General features: G+C 47.9%; 1 protein-coding gene across 2 annotated transcripts in view; it reads right to left on the bottom strand.

Annotated features, from left to right (window-relative positions):
- celsr2 (cadherin, EGF LAG seven-pass G-type receptor 2) overlaps window positions 1-25192 on the bottom strand; it is a 52218-nt gene that overhangs the window by 15842 nt on the left and 11184 nt on the right. For both annotated transcript variants that reach the window (XM_035520544.1, XM_035520543.1), the window contains exons 2-13: window positions 19376-20059; window positions 12888-13110; window positions 8729-8844; window positions 8153-8241; window positions 3961-4118; window positions 3553-3716; window positions 3186-3311; window positions 1766-1932; window positions 1036-1227; window positions 715-828; window positions 368-542; window positions 31-172 (exon numbers count right to left, since the gene is read on the bottom strand). In XM_035520544.1, coding sequence (XP_035376437.1) covers window positions 31-172; window positions 368-542; window positions 715-828; window positions 1036-1227; window positions 1766-1932; window positions 3186-3311; window positions 3553-3716; window positions 3961-4118; window positions 8153-8241; window positions 8729-8844; window positions 12888-13110; window positions 19376-20059 — 2350 coding nt within the window. The remainder of the gene's footprint in view (window positions 1-30; window positions 173-367; window positions 543-714; window positions 829-1035; window positions 1228-1765; window positions 1933-3185; window positions 3312-3552; window positions 3717-3960; window positions 4119-8152; window positions 8242-8728; window positions 8845-12887; window positions 13111-19375; window positions 20060-25192) is intronic.

A 25192-nucleotide genomic window follows, 5' to 3' on the forward strand; every position in this document is an offset into this window, starting at 1 on the left:
TTTAAATAATGATTAAATGATTTCTCTCACTTTTTCTCGCAGTACCGGCCGAAGTAATTACTGTGACAGTTGCACACATAGCCATGTGCAGAGTTTGGCTTCATGCTGCAAACTGATTGGTGCTCGCAGGGGTTCAAAGTGCATGCATCAGTACAGTTGTTGCCATAGTAACCTGACACACACAAACATAACATGGGGAGAACTCTTCAAAGGACTAGCGTCAGTCACTTGTTACACCAACATCTTGAAACTCATTCAGGAAAAAAGGAAATTCAAGAAATAAGTTGGATGTGGTTAGATGTTGCAGTACATCCAAATATAACTTATTTAGTTTAAAAAAAACAAAAAACACCACAGACACACACACCTGGATGACAGAAGCAGGTGTAACTGTCCCAGAGGTTGGTGCAGTAGCTGTGGGCAGGGCAGGGGTTGGAGGAACAAGGGTCAGGCAACCGGCAGCCATCTGTCACATTTTGCCTCTGAGCCTGTGACGCACTCAGAGAGCCGGAACCCATCGCGAACTCCCCTACACTCAGACCCTGAAGATATAAGCACACACACCACGCACACAACCACCACACAGATTATAATATAATTTTAAAAAACAAATAAACCGCAATAAAACCGTTAAACCATAATAAAAATATGGAGTGAATGACACCAACGACACGCTGTCTGTGTGTGTGTGTTTTTCTGAAGATGATATCTTACCTGTATGCACCCAATGAATCCATGTGACACACTGTTGCTGCCGGCGGCGATGCCTCCAACACTCAGAGTCTCCAGCTTCACACCCTTTAGTTTACTATCCACCTCCATAGAGGACTACACACACACACACACACACACACACACACACACACACACACACACACACCAGCTTTTCTCTTATTACTGCCGTGTTTGTTGGATTGTAGTGGCCAGCGTTTCTCCACACCACTCAACTTCTTCCTCACTTCCAGGATTACGGTTCATTCTGGTCTCATGTGTGTGAGTGACAGAGCTGGTGTAGTGAAGCGGTCGTGCGCTCACCGTATACAGGCCGTGATCTAGACTCAGCACTGCCCGGAGCTGCAGGGCAGCTGCGCCGGCTCCCCCTGGTGGCCAGCCGAGGTCCAGCCGCAGGTGGTACCACGCACCATCGTCAACAGAAGCCTCCTCCACTCGAGACACTGCAGAGTCTTCACTATGGTGAAGCAACATCACTACGCTGCCCTCTCGCACCTGGGGGGAGGAGAGAGATTTTTGCTATCTGTCGGATACCGATTTGATAATGTAAGCGATAATAAATGAACAATTTATTATCTAGTTTAAAAAACTAATTATAGTTTAAAAAACAAAACTCATCTGTAGTTTATTAACCAGAAGTAGAAATTCATCTGCTTCTGTAAAAGGTCATTTCAGCCCACTTGCCTCAGTGAATAGCCCACCTGCTCAAACCGTATTATACTCTAATTCATGTTGGAGAGTATTATCAAAATCCTCTATATGGAGCTTCCCTCAACACTGGAGCATTTGGCTCACTCTTTAGAGGTCAACAGCATAAATTTGGTAGCAGTTGTAAAAACTTTACACAAAATAATATGGACTGAACTGAACGGTGCTCAAGGCACATCTCCAGCAGGGGGTGCTCCTATCCTCTTAACCATGAGTGGTGCTGAGAAATCCACCTGTATCTAAACCCATGCTGGCAGGCACAATGAACTATAGCATTATTCCACTGAGATAAGTGGTGTGTGTGTGTGTGTGTGTGTGTGTGTACCTCTATGGTAAAGTTATGATGTTGGCTAGTCGTCATGTGGAGAATAGTGGAACTTCGTTGGCGTGTGCGAAACATCAGCTCCAGGTGCCAGGGAACTGTTACCACGACAGCCACATTACTCCATAACAAAATGCTGTTACCTTGGAAACGTTGAGGGTTGGGCATCACTGCAACAGATCAGGCAAAAATAGTCAATGAAAGACGGACAGACAGCCGGACAGACAGACAGAGAGAGAGAGAGAGAGAGAGAGAGAGAGAGGACAAAGTTCTATAGTTGCCAGGAGACAGTCACTGTGTGATACTGTTGCTGTGTTGTCTTAAGGCACTTGAGTTGGCTCAGAACATTTTCAACTGCTTGCGCACACACACACACACACTACAGGAAGGTTTCCCCCATGCTATTCTCCATTTGTCTTTTCACACACATACAGAACATCCCATAATAATCAGCAGGGAATGACATCAATAATGCAATGCAGCAGGATCTCACACACTCTCACTCTCTCTCTGTCTCTCTCTCTCATCTTGGGACCTGTAGGGAGGTGGGTTCAGTCAGTTGGGCTTTAGCTAAATGTTAGGAGCAGAGAACCCTGCCAATTCTGCTTCTGAACTCTCAACATTCCGCCCACACCCAAACCCCCCCAGCTCCTCACACTCCCCACCCTCGTCTACACCCCCATCTTCCCTCCACCTCCACTCTGCCACCTCACATCTGTACCTCTCTCTCCTTCTCTTCGCTCCCTCCTCTGTATTTAGCTGTTTTATGGTGTCATGCTTTTGGCATTACAGACACTCTCCTATTTCCACCTTTTCCAAGTTTCCCTCCTCAAATTCACACACTACAAACTACTTAGTTTGTCCGTGCAACAACATGCACACGAGCGTACATATACGTACAGGTACACACACTATTCTACTTAAAATGTACACTAATCTAATTATATTACAACACCCCCTGACACACACACACACACACGGATATCTACCCCAGGCATGCTCAATCACCTCAGGACAGCACCAAGCATCACAGAGCTCAGTGTAGCTTTATTTCAGCAGGAATACAGAAACCTTACACCTCCATTACACCACACACACACACCTCCATTACACCACACACACACACACACACACCCCGAACCCACACACCTCCATTACACCACACACACACCTCCATTACAGCACACACCCCCCCAAACCCACACACACCCCCAAACCCACACACCTCCATTACAGCACACACACAGCCCGAACCCACACACCTCCATTACAGCACACACACACACCCCGAACCCACACACCTCAATTACAGCACACACACCCACCCACACACCTCCATTACAGCACACACACACACACACACACACACACACACACACACACACACACACACACACACGTCACCTGGGCTGGGGTTTCTCACCTTTGTCACACATCCTCCCTCCAAACCCTAAGGGGCAGTCACACCTGAAGGAGCCCCAGAGGTTCACACAGGCTCCACCATTCAGGCAGGGGTTATTTATGCAGAACTGCCTCTTTGCTGAACATCCTGGGAAAATAGTTAGGTTATTGCAGAACGTCATACACACACACACACACACACACACACACACACACACACACACACTATCACTTATCTCTGTGATCCCAGTTACCTACAGCCATTGGTACAGCTACACTAGAAAGCAAGCTAAAGATTAAATCAGGTATATAAGGGCGTTTGGAGTCACACATGAGGGTAAGTGTGTGTGTGGCTTTGTGTGAGTGCGCCTGCGCGCTAGCTCCCCCACCTGGTAGAGTGCCATTATTAGCGATATAGGCAGCCATGTCAATGGACCTGCTGTCGACACGCAGGTCCTTCATGCAGCCCACAAACTGCCGGTTGTGAACGGGGAAGTCCTCCGGCAGGCGGGGCACGCCTCCCAGCAGCAACGGACCGGTCAGATCCAGAGATCTGGGCGCAGTGCGATATTCAGTTCAATCCCTTGCATTTATATTTTGTGTTTGTAGCACTCATAGCTATAGACACCGACACGACGACACCCCTTCACATGCCATTTATCGCCTTGTGGATATCATTAGGCGTATTTATGTATTTATTCCACGAAAGCACAGTCCAAACCCCAAAGAACATAAACGCAACATGGACATGCTGTAGTAACGTCAGACGTCTTAGACTAGAGACAGGGTGTCCTTACTTCTTTGAACCTGATTGGCTGCCCTGAGCAGAGCACGAGTAGTTGCTGATCACATGACCAAATCGGAGAGCCACTGATGTATCGCAGTTGTCCACTGTCACCACGACGACCTTATGATCTGATGGACCCTGGGGAAGGCCTACCTGGTTCAGAATGGGCTAGACAAGCAGAGAGAGAGAGAGAGTCAGTATTTAAGCCCATAACTCAGATTACCATGGATGTTGGGGGTAGGAGCATGCATAAATCAGTCAGGGAAGTGTATAATCAGCTCTGATTCTAGCATGACACACACACACACACACATGACCTCACCTCACTTCCTCCATCTATCACAACCCCACAGTGAATCGCCCTCTCTCTACCCACATGGCCCCACTGAACTATGATCCGCTTCAACCTTTGCACTCAGGCAAACAGGACATACATCCAGCACAGTCCAGAACTGACTGGCTCCGCTTCTAGAACAATCCTACTGAAACTTGCCACAGCTTCAGTTCTGCTGTTCTTCTGGAAAGAACAGCTTCTCTGCACAGCTGCACATACTTGACTGAAGGTTTGCTGAAGGTTCAAGAGCTCCAGCAATGCCCTGTTCGCTCAGCTGGCTCAGCTGTGGCGGCACTGTCAGACTAAAGAGGACTTGGAGGGATCCAAGATGGGAGTGAACCATGTGCAGCAAGCAAAACACCATTCCATGTTACAAGGAGCAGAGGACGCCATCTTCAATCCAGACTGAACTGCCCTGCTAATAACGGATCCAGCAGAAATCCACTAAAAGACTGCTAATGTAATGAATTTCTCCACTGGCCAAACACTGCAGACTTCCCATAATTCTCTCTCTGGCGTTCACATGTGCTCTCTAAGAAATTTCTTTTGTTGGCTGGCTAAAAATAACTGCAATGACCATTTCTTTGAAGATCGAGAAGCGCACATAAACCCTTCATTATTTTCCAGGCCATCAATTCAAGTGGAATAAAGAACATATTCGAAGCGTGGGTGGCGTTTATCTGAGAACTCTGCAGTAGTGCTAGAACTGGTGGTCACAGAGAGTGGCCTGCACTTCCCACAGTGCACGTCAAACGTGAACCTAAAGGGCTCGCAAAAACAACCGCAACCAAATCCAGCATACACACCCGGTATAAGGCTGAAACTGGGGTTGAGATCCTGACCCCGCCCCGCTTAGTAAAGGCCTGTGGGTGCACAATCAGGACACTGATTCTGAAAAATGTTTTTTTTAAATCAAACCCAAGAGCAGGACATAACAGTAGATTTTCTTAACAGAACGACAATTTAGCATCAACAAAAGACCTTTTACACACACACACACACACACACACACACACACACACACACACACACACACACACACACACACACACACACACACAAGTGGGGGAGGGACAGAGAGTAATGATCTCGTCAATAAGGGTCATGACCTTTTTTCAATGAGAACTGTCAAGTTTTACACACGCACGCACACATGCACACTCGCACGCACGCATGCGATGGCAGGTAATAAACTAAAGGCTGAATGGTAGAGCAATGCTCCCTGCTAGGCCTCCGCCTCTTTCTCTCCATAAACTCCATGTAAGATGTGTGTGTGTGTGTGTAAGGCAGTGTGTTTAATGTGTGGTTGTGAGTAATGCTGTGTGTGTGTGTGTGTGTGTGATTATTAACAATACTTTGAAGGTACTTAGAAGGGATGTTAGACTCCATGAAGATGCTACAATATGGGTCAATGGATAAACACAAATGCGCACACACACACACACACACACACACACACACACACACACACACACACACAGTCTCTCTCTCATTCTCTGCTCTTGGACATGAATTCCACTGCGTTCTAGTGTCTGATCTGATTCCAGATGTACAATCCACAATCATATAGTTTAAATTCATGCACCTAATTTAGAACTCAATGTCCATTTTAGGAATCAGGTATGTGATGGGCTGAACACATTCTTTGCCTGTGCAGCAAAGAATAACGCCCCCTACCGCACTGTGCCCCACACCTCCTCACAGAGAGGGGGGGGGGGGGGGGGTATACCCCCTACCCTGTATGTGATCCTGTCTGAGACCCTGGGGACAGGTCCAGCTTGGCCCGCCTGAATGGCCCATAGAACAGGAACCCTGTGTCATTCACTTTTGAACAGAAGTGATGTGGAGAATGCAGGAGAGGCTGCACTGCAGCTAGGTCCCTGTGTCGTATGACTAATGTATTCGCCAGGCTCTGTTCTGTAGGCTGATGCTTTACTAATTTGCCCAGCACAGGGGAACAGGTTTCTAATGCTGCCACCAGTGGCAAACAAAAACCCCACAATCCCGGCCTGTTTCTCACACACACACACACACACACACTCACTCTTCCTCTTTCCCCCTCACACACATACACACACTCACTCTGCCACCTTCACTCACTGTCACACTCTGACGAAGCCCACACTTCAGATCCTGATCAGTGCATAGCTGTGTGTGTGTGTGTGTGTGTTTTCACTCATCAGTGGTTTTTTTTTTACCTCATCAGTCAGGGCTGTTGGCTCCAAATGACCCGGAACTTGTGTGTGTGTCCTAAGCTGCAAACACGGCTGTCGGTTCTCATCAGTAAGTACATGTTTACCTATAGGGCCACGTTAAACAGGCCTCTGTCTGTCCACCCTAGTGGCAGGGAATCATGGGAATATCAGATCACCTTTGACCTGCAGTGTCAGAAACATGGCACAGCAGAGGGAATCAGTGTGGTTGTGAATCATATGATTGACACGAGCACCATGGCAACCCCCCCCCCAGGCCAGGCCAGTACGCCAGTGTCTCTCATCTGCTCGCCGCGTTTCTGTTCCTCTTATTTCATTTCCACTTTTCTCAGCATGTGTGTATCGTGTGCGTGTTTGAGCTGTTCCTGCTCTGAGGCTGCTGTACTCACCAGTAATGGTCCCAAGTTAGACAGAGCCAAGCACAAAAATCCACCGCCCACACACGCTAGACACGCAAACCGTATTCAACCTCTGGGCCAATCAGGTGAGAGACACTCAGTGCTGTTGTGTTGAGCCTGGCCAGGCGCACGTTAGCTATACCATGCAGTCCGGTTCACTTATTCAGGATTCCATAGTGTGTGGAGGGTTGAGTGTTAGTAGGAAGTGGTAGCGTGTGTAGCTGCGGCTCTGCAGCCTGCTCGTGTACTTCTGTTGCCTGGATCCCTTTACCCGTTTTAACTCGTTTGAGGGGCTGCTGTGCATCATGCCAACATGGAAGCGAGGGAGAGGTGATTCCAGCTCGGTCTGGACACAACTACACATGGGGGCAGAGGTGGTATAATCAAGCTAGCGAGCAAAAGCCTAATCAGCACTGGAGCACAACAAATGAAGCACCCCCCACACACACACGTGAGCGAGAGATCCATGTATCGTCCCTTATACCGTTTACTTTACCGGGCTTCACGAATCTTTTCGAAGATTTGACCAAATCACTCCCTATGAGCCTGAGATGCTAAAGCATCTGTAATGGGCGATTATCATTTTATTCCCTTACATGTTTTTGCGCCTGTTCAGAACACAACTGAAAACCTCCCCCGACTTCAGCTACTTCTAGCATGTGTGGGTTTGTGTGTGTGTGTGTGTGTTTTGTGTGTGTTGTTCTGGCGTCAACCCCACATGCCTCCGTTATCATTCACACTGAATAGAATGCCCACACTCAGGGCGTTACCTGGCAACAGCATTCTGATGCAAAGTAACTTCCTGAATGGAATGAAATGTCACATCCTGTGAACTGTGTGTTGTGTGTGTGTGTGTGTGTATGTGTGTGTGAGAGTGAGTTTGTAAGAGTAAGAGAAAGAGGGGGAGAGAGAGAAAGTTTTAAATGGGAACATGGTTTTGTCTGCCCGTCTCCACTAATTCATAGTGAATTAAAAATAGACTTTAGGGAGCAGAGCCATATTTGTTGTCTCTGGCCAGAGCTCATTCACACAAACGCCCTCACACACACACACACACACACACACACACACACACACACACACACACACACACACACACACACACACACACACACACACACACACGCAAGCCCTTACACTATTTCATGTATTCTCATTCCTTACCATTTGTCTCACTGATTCTACTCAATGTGTGTGTGTGTGTATGTGTATGTGTGTGTGTGTGTGTGTATGTATGTGTGTGTGTGTGGCACTCACCTTGTTGTAATAGTGCACATGAACCATGTGCCACTGGCCATCACTGACCCCACCTGGGATGAAGGGTGATACGGTTGTCTTGGTTTCGCCTGTGGGGGTCATAAGACCAGGTAAGGTCTTGCTAGCCCTAAATGATCTCTTTAGGAAAAGTGCATGGCCAGCCCGAGGTCAAATTACGCAGATTTAAATGAAAGCTCAGTATCAGTCAGTTACTATAGTGACTATAGTGACCTGGTTAAGCTATTAACTGTAACCTGAGCCGCATGACTACAATTCCAAAACTCCACATGCATTTCAGAACTTTAGTGTTTTCCTTCATGTACTCCATGACAAACACTCCTGTTCACATGGACCTCTGCTGTTCCAAGAACAAGAGGGTGGTTTTCACACTTCAATAGTACACCATGGCTTCAATGTGGAGTGGACACACATCTCTGCCTCCTGCATCTAAATAGGTAAAAAACACACACACACACACACACACACACACACACACACACACACACACACACACACACACACACACACACACTACAGGGTCAGGCCAAACGCTCATAGCTAACTGTCCTCTGTTACCTGCTGAGAAGGTGAGCTGGATCTGCTCGTTAACAATCTCCATGGCAATGAAATCATGTTTCTGGTTGAAGCGGCCGTTATAGAGAAGCAGGCCTCTGGGTTCTCTGGTGGAGAATCTGTGAACACAATTTCAGAGACATCGTTTCTAATGTCATTTATTATTTAACTGATGAAATGACCCTGGCCCAACATAGAGCAAGTTATTAGGACCTCAGACAATCTAAAAGGACAGTTCCAATTCTGCATGCCAAATAAGCACAGTGGGTGTGTGCCTGGGTGTGTCTGCCATGTGTGGCGAAGGGGCTGTGTTTGGTTGTGTGTGAGACAGAAATGTATTAGGCTGACTGTGTGTGGGGGGGGGGGTGCATTGGGCTGTGTGGAGCTGGAATGTATTGGGCTGTGTTTGTGCGGTGTTGGAGTACTGGACTGCTGTGTGTTTGTAAGGCTGGAGTGTATTGTTCTGTGTATGTGTGTGGGTCTGGGGGTGTATTGGGTTGGCTGTGTGTGTATATATGTGTGTGTGTGTGTGTGTGTGTGTGGGGGTGTGTGTGTGTGTGGGGGGGGTTGGTGTGTATTGGGCTGTGTATGTGTGTGTGTGTGCGTGTATGTATGTATGTGTGTGTATGTATGTGTATGTATGTGTGTGTGTGGGGGGTTGGTGTGTATTGGGCTGTGTGTGTGTGTGTGTGTGTGTGTGTGGGTGGGGGGTTGGTGTGTATTGGGCTGTGTGTGTGTGTGTGTGTGTGGGGGGTTGGTGTGTATTGGGCTGTGTATGTGTCAGTGAGCGGGTGAGCCCATTTAAATTTAATAGCTTTTTAACAATGAACCAAAGCAGCGGTAACGGAACCAAGTTTAGCAAATCCCGCCTGCGCGCACGCGCACACACACACACACACACACACACACACACACACACACACACACACAGCCAAATACATACATTCCAAAACAAAGAAGCAAATAAGGAGCACAGAAACCAAATCCTGGACGCCCTAGCCGCACAACTGCTCAAAAACCAGCACAACTACACACCACTGGCCCTCTACACAACAACGGCACATGAGGAAATTAAGTGTACATCAGGAAGAGCAACATGCTCCCTCGCATATGGGAGCAGAGGAAGGCAGCATGGTCAGACTCAGCGAATGAGAGACAGATTTAACGAGTCAGATCAAACACGCACCACTGCACGCACACACACAGCAGAGCCTGTCTACTAGAAAGCAGGGGTGGGTGTGAGAGAGAGAGAGAGAGAGAGAGAGAGAGAGAGAGTGTGTGCATGAGCAGTAAAGGGTAGGGAGGAGACGACTAATTTGTCAATCACAGCACAAAAAACCCGATGCCTGAATAAAAATAGGCACACGTCCTACATCCCAAACTCCACCAACAGAAGACAAAAGATAAACTGAGAGACCAAGAGACTGAGGGAAGAGACAGAAAGCACTACAGAATGTGACTCTGTGCTTCAACGCTGTGCATTAATGCACTGGTGCACACAGTGTTCCTCCTGGCTTCGACACACTCTCCCAGGACACCACCAACCTCCATCACCTCCACCCAATCCAAACGACACCCCCCCACCCACAGGCTCAGATGGCATCTGCCTCCATAATCATATTCAGGTCTCACCTTCGCACTCCAGGAAACAAACATCACCACCATCAGATCTGCACCACAGTGATGTGAGCAACCAGTAGCCCATTTAGACCAGAGCCCCAATGCAGAGTACACACACCCCCCCCAATATACACGCTACAACACACTTAAATATACAAGCTACCATTCGCCCCACAATACACACCTTCACACACATTTATAATTCTAATCTTTGATGGGTACTGCCATGGATTTGTGTGAAGTAATTATTTCATCTAATAAAAGGAAAGCCACAATCCGTACAGTGCGCAGCCGAACCAGTCCAACATTTTCATCTTTCCATCACCATTACAGAACATTTGGTCCCTGAGGAGTTCTAAATATATGCCCATGCACACACACGCAAACGTGCGCACACACACACCCACCACATTCTGCTCCCTCACCAGAGGGAGCAGCAGCTCTAAAAGGCATAAATCATAAAGGGGACAGGAGATGATGATGATGATGATGATGTAGATAAAAGGAGGAAGAGGGAGTGCAGGAGAGGGGGACAGAAACAGATAAAGGGGTTGTTGTGATGAGGAGCATTGTGGAATCACAGGGAGATGACCGTGAGAAATGGGCAGAGGAGAAATGTTCTGTGGCATCACCATGGGCACTATGCTTTTGACCTAGTTACTGAAGAGACTAATCACCCATTAGGGAGTGGTCTTGCACACGCGCACACACACACGCGCACACACACGCGCACACACACGCGCACACACACACGCGCACCTGCAGCAGCTACAGCCCATAGTGGCACATTTCCCAAAGGAGCTCAGTGTTTATGTTTCTTGGTTAAAGCCGACTACCTGCAGTGTGAAAACTGACAGGAAGCACTGCACACACACTGGGGGTGTTACGCGGCATGACGCCTCACACTCATTTCAGCACATGCCACATGTGTCATGCCTGTCCTCTGCATCTCTATTCTGATTGGATCAAATTGTCGGGTGTTGTCTGTAAAAGTTTTTTTTTTTTTTTTGATCCATTCAGTGATAAAAGTCCTGCATCCGGACATCGCTCCTCAGGAGCCAATCACCAGAGCCCATTTTTCTGACTTCTATTTTTTTCTTGTGAGGCTGTGAGACCATGGGACTGTGAGGCTGAGCTCCTGTAGGGCTGTGAGACTGAGGAGCTGTGAAGCTGTGCTAAAGAAGAGCAGGTCGGGGCAGGTTTTTCAGCCAAGCTACTGCCATTCGAGCTGTATTCAAACACTGCCGGCGCCCTCACTGAGTACAAAGACTACTGCTGCCCTGGAGCCCTGGCAGAGCTATTAACCAGCACCAGTCATGCAATACAGCAGAGAGGGAGGGAGAGATGAAAAGAGACAGACGTAGAGGGGGAGAGAGAGAGAGAGAGACTGAGTGAAACCCACATACATAAATGCATGTGCACACACACACACAGGCACGCACACACCTCTGCAGATTAGGAAATGTGTCTATCTTAGAAGTGGAGTGATTGTTTTTGTATTGATCATTGACGTCCCCTGTATGACACTTTCACGCTCATTAAATCCATTTCCCATAACAACCCAGAAAGGGATCAGATAAACTGAACTTTTCCAGTATAATGTCTAGAATACAAAAATAGGTAATCATGTTCATGTTCTACCATTCTGGTTCTAAATTACACAGTATGCCTTTCCTGTACACGTTGCTTTTTCAAGCCTTTTCACATAATGGCACTGCCATTTTGCTGGTGTACAATCTCCAATTTGCTAGCCCAGCTTAGAAAAACTATTTGGGGGGGGAATATTGGGAAATTGTCTTCATGTATTGCTCATCCCAGACTTGGTGGAAAATCCTAGAAACCTACCTATTTGTGAACAGAAGGAGGAGGTGATGATTCCTGGACTAACTGGCCTGTGTGTGTGTGTAATGTGTAGCCTGCCAGATGTGGCAACATCCAAAGACATATGCAGGAATGTGAGTGTGCATGTGTGAGATATAGGGCCTGCTACAGTTGAGGGTATGAGGATATGAAAAGGTGTGTGTGTGTGTGTGTATGACACGTGACAGTTCTGGGAGGCTGCATGTTGCCTACATGCACAGACAACCTCATGTTGTCCACCCTTCAGCACCTCGGACAGCAGCCATGATTCCAGAACTGACAGCAGCACAAGAGCCCAGGAGGCGGAGCAAGAGAACGTGACATGCCTTCAGGAGGCGGAGCAGTGAAACATTGCACGTCTTAGGGAGGCGGCGCCCAGGAGGTGGAGCAGTAGAACACGGCAGGCCTTCAGGAGGCGGAGCCAGGGAACATGGCATGGCCTCAGGAGGCGGAGCAGTGGAACTCAGCACACACTGAGGAGGCGGAGCAGGGCAACGTGGCACACCCTTACAGATCAACTCAAATCAGCAGGCTAGGGGCACATGATGAAGCCAGGGCGGAATTAGTGGAGTGGGACAAAGCACTGTTACGAAACACAGTCCGAATCTCTCTGTGCTACTGTGGTACAGAGTGCTGTGAGCGTGTGTGTGTGTGTGTGTGTGCGAGTGCGTGGGATACTTACGATAGCGAGAGGGTGAAGTGGAATCTCTGGCGAAGCCCCTTAAAGGTGATGAAGGTCTGAGGTGGAAAGTTCCGGGTGCTCATGTGACAGTAGGGCTTCTCATAGGCGCCGGGTGGGCACTCGCACCTAAAGCCTCCCACCAGCAGGTTCACACACGTCCCCCCGTTCTTACACACGGCGTCGGCACAGCGGCCCGAGCGAGAGGAGAGCTCACATCTCTCACCTGCGGGGGGAAACAGAGATGTGAACACAGGTTGGCGGCTCGTCTCTCTTGCTCTTCCTCTGTACCCTTCACTCTCGCTCCCTCAATCCTTCCTCCCATCCTCCTCTATGCCCCTCATGTCTTTCTCCCTCTGCTGTTGCGTGTGAGCTCTTCCTCCACTGTATGCACTGAGCATCACGGGGAGCAGAGAAAGTGTGTCGGTGTGTGAGAGGGAGAGAAGCCAGGAAGTGTGTCAGTGTGAGTTATTGGAGTTTGTAGTCTTCTTAGCTCAACCAGCTCCATCCCTAACTCCCCCCCACTTATATCACCGTAGGTCAGAATGCTCTGTCGACACCCAACCCTAATCCTATCTGGAGAAAATAAAAATACATCATCTTTAAATATAGAAATGAAAATGAAGAACTGCATGAAAATGAAAGAATTCCCATAATCATCACAACTAGTCATAATGGAAGTGATAAAATGACAAAGGCGCACACAAACACACACACACTCACACACAGCCTCACCCTCCCTCACAGCAGTTTTACACAACATGTGGGGAAACAATGTGTGCATTACAAAAAAGGCACACAGAGAGGAAAACAGCAGGAGTGTGTGTGTGTGTGTGTGTGTGCGCACGCATGTGTGTGCACAAATGACTTTCATACCTTTGCCCAACTGTCTGAATGTAGACAAAGTGACTGTGTTTATGGAATAAACCAGGACATGTCTTTCCCTCACAAATACCCAGAACCCAGGAGACTCAAATTGCACTTAATCTGTTTACTGAAAAAGCTCAGTATATATGTGTGTGTTTGTGTGTGTGTGTGTGTGTGTGTGTGTGTGTGTGTGTGTGTGTGTGTGTGTGTGTGTAATGTAATATTCATTGGAAGGAAGTAGTTTAACCTTGCCCTGGGAAACAAGCCTTTGATGAAAAACCAGGTCAGAGAATTTTATATGTGGCACACGCGCTACATCAAAATGCGCATGATCAAATGAACCCGCATATTAACCACAGCAGAGCCGGATTTTAAAACTCAGTTTGGCCGGCGTCAAGCCGAGCTTTTGGATCCGTGGAGGCGTGGGGCTTAGCGTGGGGATGAGAACGTGATTTAACTGGCGTGGTCCGAGCTGTACGGCATCGCTAATCAATTTCTGCGGTGCAGATGCTGCCGCTAATCAAAGGAACGAACCAAACAAACAAATGCTCATGCAGAGATTGACGAACAATTGTGCAAAATGAGTGGCTCATCAATTAATTAGCACGGAGCCGTGGAAGTGTCGCCATGGTCGCAGTGCAAGCCACCCGAGGGAACAAGGCTCCAGGGAGAGGACCTGTTGCCAAGGGTATGGGCCATGGAGACCTACTTTTTGTCGCTATACCACACTACACTAATTACTCAAGAAGAACCCCATTTGCGATTTCCTAATAAACTTTTCTGTAAGCCCCTAAGGCTCTTAATGGACAGCCTGAGTCCTTTCTGACCTAAAAATCGCACAGCATGCACAGTCCAACAAACGCAAACAGTGGGCTGCCCTCCAGTACCTGTGTGTAGGCTGAGAAGTTTCTAGAATGTTCTGCCTTAGAGTTGTTTGAGCACTAGAATGAGGGGAGGCGTGGACTCTACACAGAGAGGTGGAGTATGCAGTGGACGTAGCGGCTTTGATAAGTTCGCCAAAGAAAACGTGGGCATGCGTTAATAAAGCACCGTCTTCCTTATCCTTAGCCGGGGCAGTGTAATTCTGTTTTAGATGACTGTGGACAGTAGACACCATGTTTCTGTAACTGGCTAAGCTCTTGAGATGTGAACACTGACTTTTCCTGTGTGAGTCTTAGTGTAATGACAACAGTATCAGTGCTGAACAACACACACATCATGATGTCACTGGTACAAAAGGGTGTGTGGTGTGTGTGGCTTTCGATACTACACTGCAGCTAGACTCGTGGGGTTAACTGAGATGAGCCAAGTTAATCAATGTGCATGCGTGCGTGTGTGTTGCTTAGTAACAATGATGTGTAAATTATTTGTCGTAATAGAGTAATGCTCCCTGCAGAGCCTCTCCCGCACTTACGGGTCACACAAGTGAACTGAGGAGGAACTCTAGCTTTCTCTCTCACTCTCAGACACACACACACTCGCTGTCCATGTGTGTGTGAGGCTGTGCGTGTGTGCGCGCGTGTCAGGGTGTGTGTGTGCGTGTGTGAGAGGGTATGTGCGCGTGTGTGTGTGTGCGTGCGTTTGTGAGTGTGTGTGTAGGGGTGTGTGTTCGCCTGTGCATGTAGGGGTGTGTGTGTGCACGTGTGTGAGAGGGTATGTGCGCGTGTGTGTGTGTGCGTGCGTTTGTGAGTGTGTGTGTGTGTGTGTGTGTGTGTGTAGGGGTGTGTGTTCGCCTGTGCATGTAGGGGTGTGTGTGTGCGTGTGTGAGAGGGTATGTGCGCGTGTGTGTGTGTGCGTGCGTTTGTGAGTGTGTGTGTAGGGGTGTGTGTTCGCCTGTGCATGTAGGGGTGTGTGTGTGCACGTGTGTGAGAGGGTATGTGCACGTGTGTGTGTGCGCGCGCGCGTTTGTGAGTGTGTGTGTGTGTGTGTGTGTGTTCGCCTGTGCATGTAGGGGTGTGTGTGTGCGTTTGTGAGTGTGTGTGTGTGTGTGTGTGTTCGCCTGTGCATGTAGGGGTGTGTGTGTGCGTTTGTGAGTGTGAGTGTGTGTGTGAGGGTGTATGTGCACATGTGCATGTAGGGGTGTGTGTGTGTGCGTTTGTGAGTGTGTGTGTGTGTGTGTGTGACAGCCTTGTTCCTTTACCATTCCAGTCTCTCTTTCACCATTACACTCTCTTACACACTTTGCTAGTGACACAGCTTTCAGAATGAAAAAAGGTTAATGGTCAGAGTAAATGAAAGTATATACATATGAGGGAGGGGGAGAGAGAGAGAGAGAGAGAGAGAGAGAGAGAGTGGGAGGGCTTTGGTGCTTTGTCAACTTCTCCCACACAGTAACAATCTGACTAACTCTACCCACATGCGCCCCCTCTCTCTCTCTCTCTCTCTCTCTCTCTCTCTCTCTCTCTCTCTTTTTCATTAGAGATGATTGATTGGTGTTCTATGCCATTTATCTATTTCACCTCCTTCTCTCCATCTGGATACACGTACAGCTCCCTCCTACACACGCATGCTCATACAAACTCACGCACACGCACAAGATAATAGCAAACCCAATCAAAGACTCACTTGCTTCTCAGTGGGAGGCTGTCAAGTTCAGCACTCAATCAGCCTCAACTGCGGGAGAACACACACCCCTGCTCACATCGACCCACACCCACACCCACACGTGTACGGTGTCTCTCTCCCCCTCACACTCAAATACACGCAAGTACTTACCCACACAAGATAAAAAGAAACACAGAATCTACTGTCTTGTGGCAGTCCTCACGGTGTACACACACACACACACTAATCTTTATGACCTGTACAACTCCACTCTCTCACTGCTCCACCCGACCAGGATTAGGACCTACAGCCTGAGAGCCAGTTGAATGGGAACAATAAGATCAAAGCCATAAACACAGATGCCCTGCCAGTCGTCAGATAGCCAGCAGGCACAATAAGCTGTGGCTAAGAGAAGAGCTGCAAGCTGCAAAGCCCTCCCACCCAACACCCAACACCCGCCGGGGGGAGCCAGTCTCCAGGGTGAGACATCAAACCTCCATGAATACACCATGGGTTCTTCAGACAGATGGGGGATGTGGTCACCATGGAAGCAGGGGAAGGGTCAGGGTAGGATAACGTACCACTCACACGTAGCAGAGACGGCCGACGTGAGACGACCCTATGAATGGCTGAAAAAAGGAGCAGCGAAGAACAGCACGGGCGTCAGGCACGGCAGCCGAGTGCCGAGCAGTGGGTGGAGAAGCAGGAGCCTCACACAATCCAGCACCTAGTAGCAGGACTCAAGGTACTGGCAGGGAATGCAAACACTCAAGAGACACAACCAAGTGGCAGCGGTTATATACAGGAACATATGCAAGGCATAGGAGCTGTACACGCCTTTGTCCAAGGTGAAGGAGCCACAGGAAGTGGTGGGGCGTCCAGATCCAGACTGATACACAAGTGATGTGGTGGACCGTCAACTATTTATGAAGACCATCTATGAACTGGGGCGCTTGGGGCTGTGAACCCTAAGATGGAGGAGGAATGGCTCCAACGGGTCCCAGGAATGACGATATCAGTCTCCCAGGCCTCAGGTAGAAGACCCGCGTGCGAGCATAAGGATGTAGAAAGCTGAGACAGGATATGAAACCGGAGGGACACGTTACCTCCACATTCTTTAGCGCCTGCATACACTCACACACTGCATGATTCCATATAAGAAAAGAGTGTTGCTCGAGGTGCACACACATGCACACACCCTTCTTCCTTCTCCACAGAAGGATGATGACGACCTGTTTCACGCCAACACGCGTGCATACATGCACTGCAGTTCCACTTGGCCTGCCGGCCCCGTTCAGCTTATACAACTCCATTATGTGGCTATAATAGGAGCTGTCTCGAACTGAGCAAGGGTCCTGCCTACCGTTACTGCCGGCAACGGCAGCGTGGCAGCCTACGCGGGGCACAGGGGCTGCGTCGGCCCTCGTGCGCAATACTTTACTTGTTCGTTAACTAGCAGAAGCGCAGAACTGCTCCCAAAAGCATGAGCTCTTCCTCCACTCTCGGGTCCTCTCTCCACCCTGCGCGCCCGCGAGGGGGTGATGGTGGAACCACCTCCCGCAGTCCTGAGGAGGCGATGCTCTTTCCAGAGCTGCTCTGAGACTGAGAACTGGGTGCTGGCCGAGACAGCGCAACGTAAACAGGGAACAGGGCAGGTGTGCTCCGCACCAGCCATTTTTACAAACAGAAATACCTACATGTTGAAAACCTGGATAATTATGAATGAATCCATTTGAGAGAAAACAACAACTCTGAAACATCCATCAACGGGTCGTTCCCTTAGAGACACCCTCCCCCACTGTTACTCCTCTAATCCTCATGGAAATGTCAAGGAAATAAATAGAACTTGTTCATTCTTGTTATGACTTTCTCCACCACTGCAGCACCTCTACCTTCAGCAGACACACCGCGCTGATCTTGCAGAGCTCTGAGCCAAATCCACTCTGCGCTTCTAGAGCTTCGTGCCAATTTTTCCGAGCTTCTACAGCTCTCCGACTATTAAACACTGCGCTTCTAGAGCTCCAAGCAAATACCGCTCAGCGTTTCAAGAGCTCGAAGCCCGAGTTCTGGGAATCCAGGTATCTTATGACTCTTCTGGGCTTGGTCAGGAATCCCAGAGGTGGCTGACGGAGGCTGTGCAGAGCAAAGCTGGAGCATAGAGAATGGCCAGAGGGCCTCTACAGGAGGATGTGACTGCTTCCATCTGCAGGCATTCATTCATAATTAACCATCTCCCCACAGGCTCCTCTCAGAGAGGATCCAAAACCCAAGCTGCTAACACTCTCTCTCACACACACACACCCGCGCGAGCGCTACTCATTACCTTAACAGACAGGTTTTATTTATTTCCAATTTATTATGGATATTAACACTATTAACCCCCACTACAAGCTGAACCAGATCTGTGCACCAAGACTGCTCAGAAAAACTGTTGAACAGCAGCAGCCTGTTCAGGTGCTGGATAGAAGCTGGCAAAGCACCTGTGTATGGGAAAGGCAGACCGAGGATTAGAGTAGTTTTACTAGCTCAGCGACTGAGCCAAAAACACACAGATGAAATCTAATCCCCAGTCAGGCTGAACAAGGGCTGTGCGTGTGTGTGTGCGCACGCGCGCAGCACCAGGTGCTAGGAGTGTAGCAGACTCCACCCCTATAGCAGAGCTTCAGTGGATGACCAACTATGAAGGTTTTATAACTTAACCATAACTTCTGATTTTATGTGTAATAAATAAGTTATACACAATTTCTGGTATTTTTCATTTCTGCCATTGCTGAAAAGTTGCTGCGTCCAAAGATTTGAGCCCTCTGCTTAGGTTAAACAGGCCGTTTCCATGGAATCGAGTATTTTAAAAGAATCAATCAGAATACGTCTGATACAAGGATCATGTCCAACTACTGCTCGTTATTGCATTAAACACATTTTAAATGAGCAACAAAATGAACTAAACAACAGGTTAACGTTCATATACCACCATTTTTGCAGCCAAGGTATCCTGCAGGCTTTATGCTAATTTTGTAGCTTGTATCTAGGCTTTATACCTTGCACCCATATACTGAAAGCGCAAGCTCCGCCTCTCTCACCTGTATAGTCATGGAGACACTCGCACGTAAATCCACCCTCGTGGGCGTGGCAGGTGCCGTGGGAGCCACAGGGGTTGGAGTAGCAGAGGTCCACCTCTGTCTCACAGTAGTCCCCCGTGAACCCCGGGGGACAGCGACAGCGTAGCCCCGTCACCGGGTGGATGGGCCTGAAGAGGATGGTGTCGGAGATGACGAAGGGCGCCAGGCTGTCGAACTTCAACACGGACACGCACTTCATGTAGTTCTCACAGGGCTCGCGCAGGCAGATGTTGTCGTCGAATGGCAGCACCTGCTGAGCAGAAATCCGCCCCAGGAGGCTGCGGTTCAGGTACAGACGCTCCTGCAGCTCCTCCGAGCCCAAAAACTCGGCCCTTCCAGGCTCCAAGCGTGGGGCTACGCCCCTGACGCCGCCCCGCGGCCCCTCGGACGGCGCGGCCACGGACAGGCTGACGTTCAGGATGCTCGCATCCACATCCGTGTCGTCCTGGACGTTGAAGACCACCACGTCCTCGCGGGAGGCGGAGAGGACGCGGGCCACGCCCTCCAGGAACTGCGTCAGCAGGACGGAGAGGAAGCGCTCCTGTGAGGTGTTGGCCAATCGAAGCGTGATGCTGTTGGAGAGCATCTCATCCGTGATGATGGTGACCTGCAGTAGGCACTGAGCGGAGACGGAGTGAACACCATCTGGAGGGAGGAAGAGGAAAAAAGAGAGAGAGAGAGAACTTTTAGAACAATTTGTCGAAATTTGGCCACAGAAAATCAAACCACCAAAAAAACTAAAATACTAATATTCCAGAAAAGACCTAAAAAAAATCAAGGAAAGCCATTATATAATAAACACAAAGACATTTGTCAGTGAGGTATTGGGTTTCTGACAAGAGCCAGCCTGCCAGGAGTCAGACGCCGATGACGATGAAGAATGTAGAAAGTAATCACCTAAGCCAGCTGGTCCTGAGGCTCAGTGAGCTGAAACAACTACATACTCTCCCAAACAGTCAGACCCAGCCAGTACAACTGATGAAAAACAAAAATCTATCACATGAGCATGACACAAACTTCAGAAGATAGCAAGATCATAAATAATAAAGAATAATGATGAAAACAACGATGAAAAATGCTTTTTTAAAAAGCAACAGTAGTGTTGATTAACATGTTGGATGATCTTTGGTTCTTTTGCGACTTCTCTCCCAGTTCCTCTTTATATTAAATTGTTCTAATAATGTAATAATTGGACCTTCATGTCAATAAAGCATTGCTGAACTGGACTGGGAAGAGAGAGAGAATCAAAAGAATTCATTTGACTGTTTAGTGCTTCTATTTAATCGTTATTTAAAACATCCATTTTTAAATATTTTCTAATAAAAATGAGCAGCTTTACGCATTCTTTGCATCACTGAAGAATACAAAACCTTCATTTCATTAATTCCGTCATCGTTGATGCTTTACGGCTATGATGGTCATTGTACAGTTTTGCCAAAGCGCTTCAAAAAACGAAGTAAAAAAGAAAAATGCATGCAAATGAATATTTAACAAAACAACTTAAACTCTAATCATACAAACTATGCCAAAGCGATCTGCTAATGGAAAAGTGTACCCAAGAAAAGAGCCAGTTTGTTAAACAGCCGCTATAAACTGATGGATATACGGAGAGGGACTTCACTGCTGTGGGAATTGTTTTAGCTTCTGCTTCAATGCTTTTAAAGAACGCATCTCTCATCAGTTTATACAATGGCAAGAGAAAGTACAATCCATTATCTTCCATTAGATCACAGTACCAAGTACTCCCATTCTCAAAAGCCACGTTGCTTGTGTGTGTGTGGTGTGTGTGTGAGAGAGAGAAAGAGAGTGAGAGGGAGGAAGGGAGAGTGAGAGGAGAAAGAGGAGAGAAAGCTAGACATGAAAGAGAAATGGATGACCTTCATCAGAATAACAAAGAGCTGAGGAGCTGTGGTTTTAACGACCTCCATCCCTAACGAAAGAAGCTCTGATTAACCATCACCCCTCATCATTGCCTCGAGCTACAACTGGACCAGCAAACAGCGCAGACATGAATAAATGTCACTAATCTGCTGTTTGTGCCATACGACGGCCCCTTGACCCCTCACACACACACACTCACACGAGCAGCCTGGGAAGATGGAGCACTCCAGCAGCAAGACCAGAGAGAGAGCGAGAGAGAGATGTATGCAACAACGCTCAGGCCTCTGTGCACTCTTTAGACCAGAGGGGAAACCAGCCCAAACCACATTTAATCCAATCATGGGCACCTGCAAACACAAGCCGGCCTCTTCCTCAACACACACTCTTCATCAATAGCCAGCTTTGTATCTAGCTCTGGGCACAGGCCAGGGAGCAGAACCCCTCACATCCAGTGGACATGAGAGCGTGCCCACATGCGTGCGCGCACACACACACAAAGAGAGGCTCTCTGGTTTTGCACCCTAGTGCTGTTAGGATTAGAAAAACAGAGTTGGAGTAAAGAGAGGGAGGAAGAGAGAGAGGGAGAGAGAGAGGGAGGGAGAGAGAGAGAGAGAGGGAGGGGGAGATGCGCTTTAGAGTTTAATTGTAACAGTAGAACAGTATTATTTTCTAATGCTCTCAAACACTGTAACCCAGGCTTTGGTAACACAAATGAACCATTACTGCTCATGCCAATAATGCACCTTGAACTGAACTGAGAGAAAGGGGGTCAGAATTCAAGCAAGAGGATTCACGCGATGTTCTTCTCAGATGTTCCGTCTACCGAGAACTAAAAGCCCTCAACTGAAACAGCAGGACACACATACTAATCAACGTCGTCACAGAGAGGGAAGAATTCACCAGCTCTTCCAGCAGAGGAGCAGGAAAACCTCCTCCGCTTTACTACAGGAGATCAACCAACAGAGCTGATGCAGAGATGCGGTTCCCCAAAAAACACCCTCTCTCTCTCACACACACACACACACACACACACACACACACACACACACACACACACACACACACACGCACTTAGCCTCCCACACTCCGTCCCAAACACACCCTCCTAAACACACCCACCCCCCACGACCCCAACTTGTGTTTGCAGAACGCTCTTGATTGGACTAAAATGTACATATACACATCAGAGCATCGTTGTGATTGACAGGAAGGGAGGGGCCACCCTTCCTCCCCAGTGCAGGCCAGGCCTCCAACCTTTTTAAGAATAAGATCGCTTTGTGTTGTCTGAATTTAATTAATTTAAAGATCAAATGATCAAATTAATTAAATTAAGATCTACCAGCATTACAAGTGTTAGACCCAGGCTGCACTTATACCTATAGCGTCCAATTATGGACAACATACAACTGGTACAGTAACAATTTCTTGGCTGATTTCATCTTTGGTTTTGAAGTCTCTTAACAAGTAGTCCTGTCTTCCATCACCCTTTCTCCATCTGTGAATGTTTTCTCCGTGTTGTGCTTTGGGTGGATAACATGAAAAGAAGCCTTTTGCGATGCTTTGAGCTCTTTTTGTGATTTAACTGAACTTCTTGGAGGATACGTGTCCCTGAGTGTCAGCTGCATTGTTGAATTATGGTGCTCTAAGTTCTCTCTTTTGGGCAAATCTCCAGTGTTGACACAGGCCATCATGCAAATAGTTTTATCCTTAACCGTGAGGAACAAAAGCGTCACGCTCCAACTTCAGACGAAAGGTGAAAAACACACACACACACACACACACACACACACACACACACACACACTATAGTTATAATAACGCTATTACACTAGCTATACTAGTGCTACTAGTGAGTGCAGGGCTGGGGGTGTGAAGCAAAAAAGGTGTTGGGTGTGGGGGTGGCTCAGTGGTTACAGTGCATGACTAGTAATCAGAAGGTTGCCAGTTCAAGCTCCACCAAGTTGCCACTGTTGGGCCCCTGAGCAAGACCCTAAACCCTCAATACTCATAATTGTAAGTCACTTTGGATAAAAGCGTCAGCTAAATGCAATAATTGAAATTGCACAGATGCACACACAAATGCACTTTTATTTAACTTAAACTAAAATACATTAGTATTGTCCTGCATTCTTACTGTCGACTGTGGGGAACAGCACAGACCCACCACATCAGGGCAGACCCACATTTGGAATGTGATGGAGTAAAGTTCACCCAGGCAAAGGAAAACATCACTATTAACTAAATAGGAGGTCTGAAACACACACACACACACACACACACACACACACACACACACACACACACACACACACACACACACACACGCACGCATGTGTACAAACACGCATGCACACGCTCACACGCAGATACACACGCATATGTGTGCACATATACACATGCACGCACGCACACACACACACACACACACACACACGGCAGCTCAAGCGATCAAGTCGTAACTTGAGTTTGAGGGAATGTTGCTGAAATACTGCACATTATTATTGCTCCACAGTGGGCAGGAAATTCCCTTGTTGAACGTGCCCCTCCCCACAGCTGAAACCTGGGCCAAGGGAGTGTATGAACTCAGACACGAACCGAAACATCTCCAGCTGTCAGGAAGGCCAGGATAACATCTGGATCCGATAACATTTCACCTGTCAGGGACATGACTGACCGCACTTCCGGGTACTGCTACCATGTAACACCTGAGCAGCTAAATTACTAATAAGAAAGAAAACACGCAAGAGAAATCAAGACACAATGGTGGATATTCAATTATGTTAGTCCTCATATGTTAATCAGTGAGTACTTTAAGAATATTAAAAATTCCATCCCGTGAAAGTGAACACGTGTTAACCCATTTGAGGATTCTCACTGGTTTTCCAGAATGCCACAGACTGTTGTCGGAACAGTCACATCATATATGGAGCTCGAGATGTCATAGATCCTAAAAGCACACAGGTGTGACAGAAAGGATTAGAGAGTTGGGAGAAAACTGCAGCCAGTGGGGCAGTGAGAACCCCGTGGCTCTCAGCACCATGTGCACAGACTACATTAATTAGCTTGACTGTCATCTGGCTGACCTCAGATCAGTGAATAAATAAGTAAACTATAAGTAATAAAGGAAAATAAACATGGTAGATTTGCACCTTTCCCATTTCCGCTCTTAGTTCATTCTCTCTCTCCTAAAGCAGGAAAGAAAATTCCAAGATTTTATTCCTGTAAAGGGTGGAAAAATATTTCAAAGTGAATTCCAGAGTGTTCCTCTCCAGACTGGGATATGATGAGGGCAGAGTTTCGTGACCTACATTCATGTTGGGAACAGTTCAAAGGAAAACTCAAAACCCACATAAAGCTATAGACTATCATACCCCCCCCCCCCCCCGGCGTGCGCGCGCACACACACACACACACAGAGATGCTCAGAAATTCAAACAGGAGTACGACGACCAGGAGGCCTCAGTCAATGCTCTTCATACACGCCCCCACCCTAGAAGGATGCCTATACTAAAACACACTCCTGTGCTCTGCAGTGAGCTCAGTAACCTGATAACAATAATCAACTTTAATTAGGCTGATGCTGTTGCTCCTGGAGTCTGATACAACTCATCTCACTATCGCCTCGATGCCTTATGTTCCCTTGGGGGTGTGTGTGTGTGTGTGTGTGTGTGTGTGTGTGCACGCGCATCAGTGAGTGTGAGCTGCCTTCATATGAAGTCTCCTGTAATTATATACCAGGCCCAATCAACACAGCTACAATGCCATCATGCTGACTGTGATTATGCTGCAGTTTGAGACAATTTCAATGATTGGAGCAGATTAGTACTCAAACAGGCCCTGGGGTTGAACTTCGCGCTGCTTGTTTGAGATGCCTGAAGTCCAACAGCAGGTGTTTGT

Source organism: Electrophorus electricus, chromosome 20, assembly GCF_013358815.1.
Source record: "Electrophorus electricus isolate fEleEle1 chromosome 20, fEleEle1.pri, whole genome shotgun sequence".
NCBI lineage: Eukaryota > Metazoa > Chordata > Actinopteri > Gymnotiformes > Gymnotidae > Electrophorus > Electrophorus electricus.